General features: G+C 31.9%; 1 protein-coding gene across 1 annotated transcript; it reads right to left on the reverse strand.

Moving 5' to 3' along the window:
- Nucleotides 1-1,738: 1,738 nt before the first annotated feature.
- Nucleotides 1,739-9,054, reverse strand: LOC123697503 (GDP-mannose 4,6 dehydratase). Its single transcript, XM_045644042.1, has 7 exons — nucleotides 8,808-9,054; nucleotides 8,650-8,770; nucleotides 8,146-8,340; nucleotides 5,539-5,779; nucleotides 4,317-4,549; nucleotides 3,773-3,988; nucleotides 1,739-3,381 (listed from the first exon to the last, which is right to left on the reverse strand). The coding sequence occupies exons 2-7, from the start codon at nucleotides 8,716-8,718 to the stop codon at nucleotides 3,250-3,252; spliced, it is 1,086 nt and encodes a 361-aa protein (XP_045499998.1). The 5' UTR covers nucleotides 8,719-8,770; nucleotides 8,808-9,054; the 3' UTR covers nucleotides 1,739-3,249.
- Nucleotides 9,055-9,458: the final 404 nt, after the last annotated feature.

Here is a 9,458-nt window from a genome sequence, read left to right on the forward strand (position 1 = left end):
TTACCTTTTAATTGTTATTTTAATTGATTGTAATTTGTAATATGTATTTAGCTATAATAACTTACTACTAACTTACATTTTATTGTTATGTTGATTGTAACAACTTATAATAGTGTTGCATTGTTTCGATTTAATTTTGATTTTTTGCTGATTTAATATCTGTTTCTCAATTTATTTTATAATTACTAACCTATTTAATTTTTGATGAATTTATTTATGTGCTGATATAATTTCGAATTTTTTTTTGGACTTGCTTTATTTGTAATGAGTTACCTAGACACATTTTGTTTTTTGTTTTGCTGTTTGTACTTATTTGTTATTGATTTTTTCATAGTTTTAATTGCATGTAAATTCTTAATTTATTTTTGAATTTATTTAATTTGTCTCTGATTTTTTTCGTGTCGTGTAACTGTAAATGGAAGACACAGGCTCCTGAAAAACAGTTCTTACTATCTTAGGAGCCTGGGTCGCTCTAATTTGTAAAATGTTTTGAGTGAAATAAATTATTTATTTATTTATTTAATGTTATTTTTGGGACACAGATAATTGAATAGTCACTGCAACTATTGTTCTTAGTATCAATTTGATAACCTTTAAAGGTTTTATGAAAACTACTCTGAAAGTTACTTCTGCTAAAAGTACCAATACCTGACCACTGATCACCAATATCTGACCGTCATTGCTCTAAAAGTTGACCATTTTCAAAATGGACAAAATGTCCTTCTTCGAACATTAGTTTTGTTTAATAAATAAAAAAAGTCTGTATTTATATTGAAGTTTATTTTATTAAATGTTATAAATCATTCTTACAATACTGTTATTAATCCTTAATGACTATACCTACGTACCATACAATCTTTTCTTCTTTCGGTTTTTCCTTCGACACCCAGTAGTCTTGCCATTTCTTGGAAGTTGTAGCAAAGGGCAAGCGTTCAGTCTTCTTTTTTAACGGAGAATTAGAAGGCCATATTAAATGTTTGCCAAAAAGCTGGGCTTATTTGCTGTTGCATTTTAGTTATTAAATCTACTAATTTGGGCGAAGGAGGTTCAAGGAAATGACTGACTGAAGTTGATGTTGATTCGAGATGCATTGTTGGTGTTGGAATAGGACTTAGACGGCTTATATGGTTTGTTAAATTAGGTATAAGCACAAAAAAAAGCAAGTCTTTCTTAGCAAAATATAAAGAACCAAGAGCTGACCATACTGGTCAACAATAGGCGAAAAATTGTTTTTGTTGCTCCAAAAGATAACCAGACCGCTAAAAATCATGAAAAACTGTTCATTCCAAAAATGAAGCCGAAAGTCTATAACAGAATGGTTCAACATTATGCCTATAACAAGACATATAAAGAGTAATCGATTGCATTCAAGATAAATTAAGATTTCCGAATCAACTCCCGATAAAAAACTCTTAGTAAAAAATGTGATTACTTACGAGGCACCTACTTAATTACATCTTCGTGTTGAAAAAATGTCAATATTTCTGACCAATAGCAGCAAGGTTTATTTTTATTTTATAGATGATGTTGCTTTATAGAAAAAACAATAAACTATCATCTGGGGCTGCCGTATTTTCTTAATTGGCGCGTATATTTGAATTTTGGTCATGTATTGGCGCTTGGTCAGCTAGTGGTACATTGACCCTATATGAAAATGGAAAGGAATAGGAATTGAACGATCGATATAGAGTTACGTATTGAATTTAATGATATGGGGATATTAAAAATAAAAACAAAATACGATCACAATACTTTTTATTAACTATAAACTTAAATAACTAACAAATTAACAATACATTTAGTTATGGCTTACAAATATTACATCAGCAGTCGTTTTGTATAAAAATAGTTTATTGTTTATTTTATGATAAATAAAAAATACATTATATTTAAATGCAATACCTTGATAGCCCTTTATGATAATGCAATTGGAATGTTTATATGAAACTTAGCTAAAATTCGTTAACTGCATTCAAATACATACTAAGTCCAAAGATTTGTGGTATGACATAGAGTAAGCACACCCCCGGACACTCCATACAAAATTATCGTTTTGACAGTCACACTGTAGAGAGTGCAAATGTGTGTGTTAACGCTTTAGCCTTTAGGGTTGGCACAGTTGTGCCTAGAGTAAAGAAATTCGCGTTTTTCTGATGAAATACATCCTTACGGATGCACACACAGCAGCACAATATCTAACCATTTTCTACGAAAACCGATAATCACAAATCCAAAATAATAAAATTACTTTAAGTCAGTTTGATTAATTTTGTCAATCTTCGCTGCGTCTCGTTCTTACGGAAAAATGCGGGCCATCTATAGCGTGATCGTGCGGGGTGAGGTAAGTGTTTAATTTTGGCGGGAGGCGGAGAGTGTCCGTTCTGTAGCGTTTAGCTACTATTATGTATTCTGTGGTATAAGCATAATAAGACATTCCTTACATTTGTGCAAACTTACACATTTAATATTTGTCATGTAATAACAAAACAAAATAATTACTATAATTTAAGGAGTTGTAATTTTGACTTACTATTTCATATAACGTTGTAGGTGTTAAAAAAAAAATATATATATATAATATTTGGAATAAAATAACAGAATGGATACAAAAAATATTCTGTAACAGATTATATTATACAAACATAAAAATAACAAATCTTAACCAATTAATACAAAATCAAACTTAGTTTAAATTAATTGAATATTTATAACAAAATTGGTTATTGCAAGGAAATTTCCCGATCATAGGTTTTATATAGAACTTTTTTATTGAAAAACACATAAGTGTAAGCGAGATAACATGCCATTCATTTCTTATGAGGAAGTGAGACGAAATGCGATTTATACTATTTTAAATACTTTTCACACACGCAAGTTAAACGAATATTGGCCTTAATTCTGAATAGTTGCGGAGACAAAGTTGCTCGTGCGCGCTGGCTCTTAAAATACAAATGTCGTGGAATTTGTAATACAAATTTAAAAAAAATTGAATTATTACTGGCACATGTTGTGTGTTATACTTTAAAAAATAAGCGAGGTACATATTGCCACTTATAAAACTAGCCATTCTCAATATCTGAAAACCACAAGAAGACATATCAATTGTAAATTATAATTTACAAACTTGTTAAATAGCCGTCTAGTCGTAACACATTCGCAAATAAAAATACACTATTCGCACATTGTGATGTCACCGTTTTTTATAAAATTCAGTTTATTATATTTTATCTATATAAAGGTGCACGCACATTACGCCTGCGGGTTTTTCTTCATTAGTTCAAGGTCAGCTTCAACCATATCTACTACAAGTTCTTCAAACGATATTCGCGGCGACCAACCCAGTTTCTGTTTAGCTTTTGACGCATCACCTAGTAGTAAATCCTGAAACAAAAGAATTATAATATTACATAATTTGCAAATATTACGGAAGTTAAAGAAAGATAATGCTATTTATTTAGCCTCATCTTGATATTTTAATGTACTGTGTACCTAGGGTGCTATTATTAAAGTTGTTTTAAAAGGCAGAAAAAGAAGTATGGAAAAAAGTGATCAGTTCCAAGTCAAAAGTTAGGTAACTTATAAATAGACAACACGGAATTTGTATTTTTATTAATTTGGTCCTTCGAGTCGGATGTTGGTTAAGTTCAAAATCACTTAAATACTTCTCCACTACCACATGCTTGCTTATACAATTCCTAAAGCATATTCTTCTGAGAAAAAACATTGTTTTTGTAACCGTAACTATAATACTTAGGCCCCACTTCCCACTCACCACTTCAGTCGGCCGGAAGTACTTCGGGTTGACCCTGACCAGCACCTGGCCAGTGCTTGCGTCATGTCCGGTCTCGTCCACCCCACTGCCCCTCCACTCCACTTTCCTCCCAACATGGCCGAACGCCTTTTCCACGAATTCGCGAACACTGTGCGCTTCGCCCATCGCCACCACGAAGTCTTCTGGCTCGTCTTGTTGGAGCATTAGCCACATTGCCTGTAAGAAACAGTTGGAATTAATGGAATTGATTTGTTAGTCAAATCTGGAAAAATAGCTATAGAAGACATACATTAACGTTTAATTATGGTATAGTTACTTTTAAGAGTAACCTGTGATGTTATCAATTAACAACAAAATTAGATAGTTCAGATATAATTATGGTTTAAAGTATATTCATGCATACATTCATTCTCTGACAGACATATTGACTTATCAGAATCACAATTTCATGAGCTCTATGATAAAAAAATGTAAATCAATTATCTATATATAAGTATCTCGCGCTAAATCAAGTCTACCTCAATCACTTTTTCATTCCACGCACCTTAACATAATCCTTAGCGTGTCCCCAGTCCCGTTTACTGTCCAAATTGCCCAGCTCCAGACAATCCAACAATCCCAGCTGTATCTTAGCCACGCCCCTCGTTATCTTCCTCGTGACGAAGTTCTCTCCCCGCCTGGGACTCTCATGGTTGAATAAGAGACCGTTACAGGCGAACATGCCGTATGCCTCTCTGTAGTTCACTACTATCCAGTACCCGTATAGTTTGGCGCATGCTGGAATATATAAATAAATATTGAAGTGAAACTTCTTTATCGGGGTTGGAAAAAATTTTGTGTATCATTTTTTCGTTACGCGTGACATTTTCCGTTACGCGCAATCTTTTTCCACGCGTGATTCGACGTACTGTAAAGTTGCATATAGTAAATTACTTTTTGAAAAATAAGGTCATAAAGAAGTTTCACTTCTTACGTGTGTACACTAGTACACACACACATTTTTTTTCTACTAATATTATGTGAAAGTTTGTGACATCTTAATATATATAAATCTCGTGTCACAATGTTTGTCCTCAATGGACTCCTAAACCACTTAACCGATTATAATAAAATTCGCACACCATGTGCAGTTCGATCCAACTTGAGAGATAGGATAGTTTAAATCTCAAATCGTTTTAGAGAAAGCGGGCGAAGCCGCGGGCGGTAAGCTAGTAGGATATATATTTGTTACTCTTTCAGAAAGGCGTAACATAGGTTCGATCGGTATCGATCGATATTCTATACAATTTCACAATTTGTGAAGTACCTTAAAATAAATATATAAATAGACAAGAAAATAATCAGTCTAAAGGTAAGGTATGAAATATCATTGTAGTTAGTCGGGTAAAAATATAGTAAAATGAAATTCAAAAATATCACAATCTACCTGTACTAATATTGAGTTTGTTTGATTGTGGGTTTTAACGATAGTTAGTTCAAACAAACAATGTCAGGAATTTCTAGTTTAATTTTCAGGTTGGATAGTACATTTATCGTGAAAGCAGTAATGTTGAGCAAGTAAGGCTTTGTCGAAAAAATATTGAAAAAAATGGCAATTTTTTTTTTTTTATAAAGTTTCGTACGTCAGCTAATCAAGAATTAATATACACAAATTAAGACTCACGCATTAAAAAAAAAATGAAAGTGAAAATTTTAAAAATATCTACCTATTGATAAAAATGAAATTTAAAACAAAGTATAGGTTCTACTATCAATAAACTACTTACCATAAGGCGATCTAGGATAAAAAGGAGTCTTTTCAGTCTGCGGCACTTCCACTACTTTTCCATACAGTTCTGAAGTAGATGCTTGGTATATTTTAGTCTTCTTCTCTAAGCCAGCCACTCTCACAGCCTCTAATAGCCGCAATGTACCAAGACCGTCAACCTGAGCTGTGTATTCACTTATTTCGAATGATACTTTTACGTGTGACTGTGCTCCTAGATTGTATATCTCCTTTGGTTTTATCTGAAATTAAATTAAAATGAATAAGAAAACTACAGAAATTTCAAAATTACGTTTATTTGAAATATTCGAAAGTACGACATAATACAAAGGTGTATATAATATGTACATTTATATTTTTGCAAAAAATTACGAAAAATATAGTTTTTATATACCAGTTATTTTATTTTTAGTATTTTAGTTTCCTTTTTTATATACAACAAAATGTAGTTTTTACTTGTGATTTTACGCGAATATCTACATAGTATAGAACAAACGGATTTTTATACGATTTTTTTTTTGCAATAGATAGAGTTCATGAGGAATGTTTTAATATATTAACAACGTTATTTTACAAAGGGCAAAGCCGCGGTCGGAAAACGAAAAATTACGAAAAATATTATCGACTCTGGTTCAGAAATGATAAAGTGTATGCCCTAATTAATTGTGTAGATTTATATCTATGTTGATGGTCTGTGTGATTAAACCATGTTTTGATATCTGATAACGGAAAAATTAATAAAGAAACATAAATAGAACAACCATATATTTTGTAGCTGTAAATTCTGTAAATTATATTGAGATGTAAATTGGTGTAATATTTCTAAACTGTATATGAATTTCTATTAAATAATCAAGTAAATTATCAAAGAAATGAGTAAAAAGAGTGTATTGCAGGTGTATAAGGATTCTTTGATCAATAAATTATTAAGATTTGATGTAATATAGAAATTTTATATGACAAGACATACTTACATAGAATTTATTTTATCCATACAATAAATGCGAAAGTAACTCTGTCTGTCTGTCTGTTACTCAATCACGCCTTAACTTCTTAACCACATTCTAAACCAATTTGCATGAAATTTGGTACCTATAGAGATATTTTGATTTTTGATACCCGAGAAAGGACATTTACGTTTCAGCAATGACAAAAAAACTGAATCATTACAAAACCATTTGGCAATAATTATGCAATGAAATTGTATTTTATTAGTCTGTCTGTCAGTTTTGCTAATTACAGCATTGATAACACACATGAGGGTACAAATATTAATCATTAGGTTTGAATAATAGGTAATTTCGGTTTTAATTATGCTTATCAGAAAAAATGTGTGTTGAAAGAAAAAGGAGTATTTTCTAGTGTTTGATTTGAGAATTATACATTTAGAAATTAAAGATTTTTAACGGATTTGAAACGCGATTTATTCGTTATATTATTTTCCCGATGTTTCGAAAACTTTACAGTGAGCGAGGTCACAGGGAGACTGTCTACCCGCAGTCTCCCCGTCAAGAAAATAATATAATGAATAAATCGCGTTAAAAATCCGTTAAAAATCTATAATTTATAAATGAAATAAAAAGTACTTTTTAAACTAGAAACTATTTTACTGAGTAACATAACTATTATATAATATAATGCTAATTAAGTATACTGTATTCGTATTGAAGTATATTCTCAAGTATGTATCGGTTTAAACTGAGACAAAAATGTAACAATAAAGAATCAAATGAATATTACTAATATGTGTCATTCAAATTAGCATGAAAAATGAATTACACACCTATTCAAATATTCTTAAAATAAAAAACAATAAGAGCCACACCAGTTAACAACAGCACCAAAGAATTCTACTAATAATCCTACTAATCCTAATTCCTATCCTATCCTACTTCCTACTAATATTATAAATGCGAAAGTTTGTGAGGATGGATGTGTATGTGTGTTATTCTTTCAAGAAAAACTACTGAACAGATTACAATGAAATTTAGCAGGCATATAGAGGGTAACTTGGATTAACACACAAGATAGGTTTTATCCCGGAAATCCCACGGGAAAGGGAACTATGCGGGTTTTGCTTTGAAAACGCGGGGGAAGTCGCGGGCGAAAAGCTAGTATATATATTATAAATTTGTAGGTGTGTTTGTTTGTGTTTGTTTCACAATGCTATAAAGTAATTTAATAATATGATTTTTTTTAATAACTCCATGATAACACTAAGAAGTTTAGGAAAGCTAGTATAGGCTTATTACCCCAGTGAAACAACATTTCCATAAACCAAAGTTTCTGGTGCTGTCTGTATGTCCCTATGTATAACCTATGCAGTGGATTTTGAAGAGGTATTTTTGTAATAAAAGGATTTTTTCTTAAGAAAGGTTTTGGTATATAATTTATAAAGTTTTCTGAAAATTGCAGAAAGCTTAAAATGTTAGTTGAATCTATAATAGTTCCCTGACAAGTACAATATGCGGGTCTTCAAGCGTAGAATGAACAGGTACCTTCTAGGGAAGCGCATACCATCTTAGACCACATCTCAGCTTAACATCAGGCGAGATTGTGGTCAAGCGCTTCCCTTTCGACATTTAAAAAAAATAATACAAATGCATACCCTTGAAATAATGCTAATCAAGCATGTGGTGTCTGTCAAGTCTCCATAATGCAAGTGCATTCGCCCACCAGAGTGGCACGCTGGCTTCTCATATAAATGCTGTATACGGCCGGTGTTGAATGATGAGGAGCGACGCAGCAAGCCATGCACTTCATAGCCTTTTTCTATCAGAAATTCCGCTAAGTAGGAACCATCCTATAATGTATGATTGAATATGGTATAATTATTTATAAAAAGCCTGTTATATGAATTTTCATTAAGTATTGAACAAGTAATTTGTAAAAAAATGGATACAATAATGGTTTATGTAACTTTTCCTTTGAGTAACAAAATTTATAAAATTCCTTTATTGTTCTATTGAACCTTTATTTTCCTTATCATAATAATATGAAACTGTAATTTAACATAATTATGATAGAGTAATAGTGTGCATGTTTTATATTCTTCCACCAAATTAGAAAAAACCAATAACCACCAGAAAATAAATAAGAAAAGTATAAATACCTGACCAGTGATACCGGTTATAAATGCAACTTTTTCGTTTACATCGGCGTTTGAAGATTCTCCGGCCATTTTAGAGTTTAAATATTTATTTTAGTAATTGAACAAAAATACACGTCTACAACCGGCGAGCAGCCACGTAAAAGAGTAAAGTTACAATAGGCGACGCCTAATACTGATAAGTTTATCAAACGTAACAATAATAAACCATTTCAAAATTCGATCAACATCACAAGATAACATTCACTGAAACGCACATTATCAAACAATCACATTGATGCCGCTCATAGAAAAATGCGTTCTGGGTAATTTTCGATAATCAAAACACTGCTATTGATACTAAATTACCTCGGTAAATAAAAAATTCTAGGAAATTCAGATTTCAGAAAACGACAGTCGGCCTTCGAGAGCTACAACAGCTGTCAAATTAAATGTCAATCATGTCAATGTCACCAACCACCGCTGCCGAGAAACAGATGCAATAAAATAAAGCTGTCAAAGTACAGCAATAACTAGGTTTATTGGTCTGGCAATAACACTTGAGATTACTTTGCTCTGTGAGCAATATTACACTACGAGGTTTTTATTCTATGCCCGGTGTACAATTTACATTATGTTATATTCCAGTCCAGCGATCGAACCCAGCGCACCCGGCGCTGAATTACTACTGGAAATTGGAATAATGTAAACCGGCACTCCCGGTATTTTTCAAATAGTTTTAAATGGTTCAGTATTCAGTAGCCTTAAAAACGAAAAGAAAAAAATTATTGTTATAGGTAATAGGTTTGACATTGACATGGTTTGACATTATA

The sequence above is a fragment of the Colias croceus genome, chromosome 14 (assembly GCF_905220415.1).
Source record: "Colias croceus chromosome 14, ilColCroc2.1".
Taxonomy (NCBI): domain Eukaryota; kingdom Metazoa; phylum Arthropoda; class Insecta; order Lepidoptera; family Pieridae; genus Colias; species Colias croceus.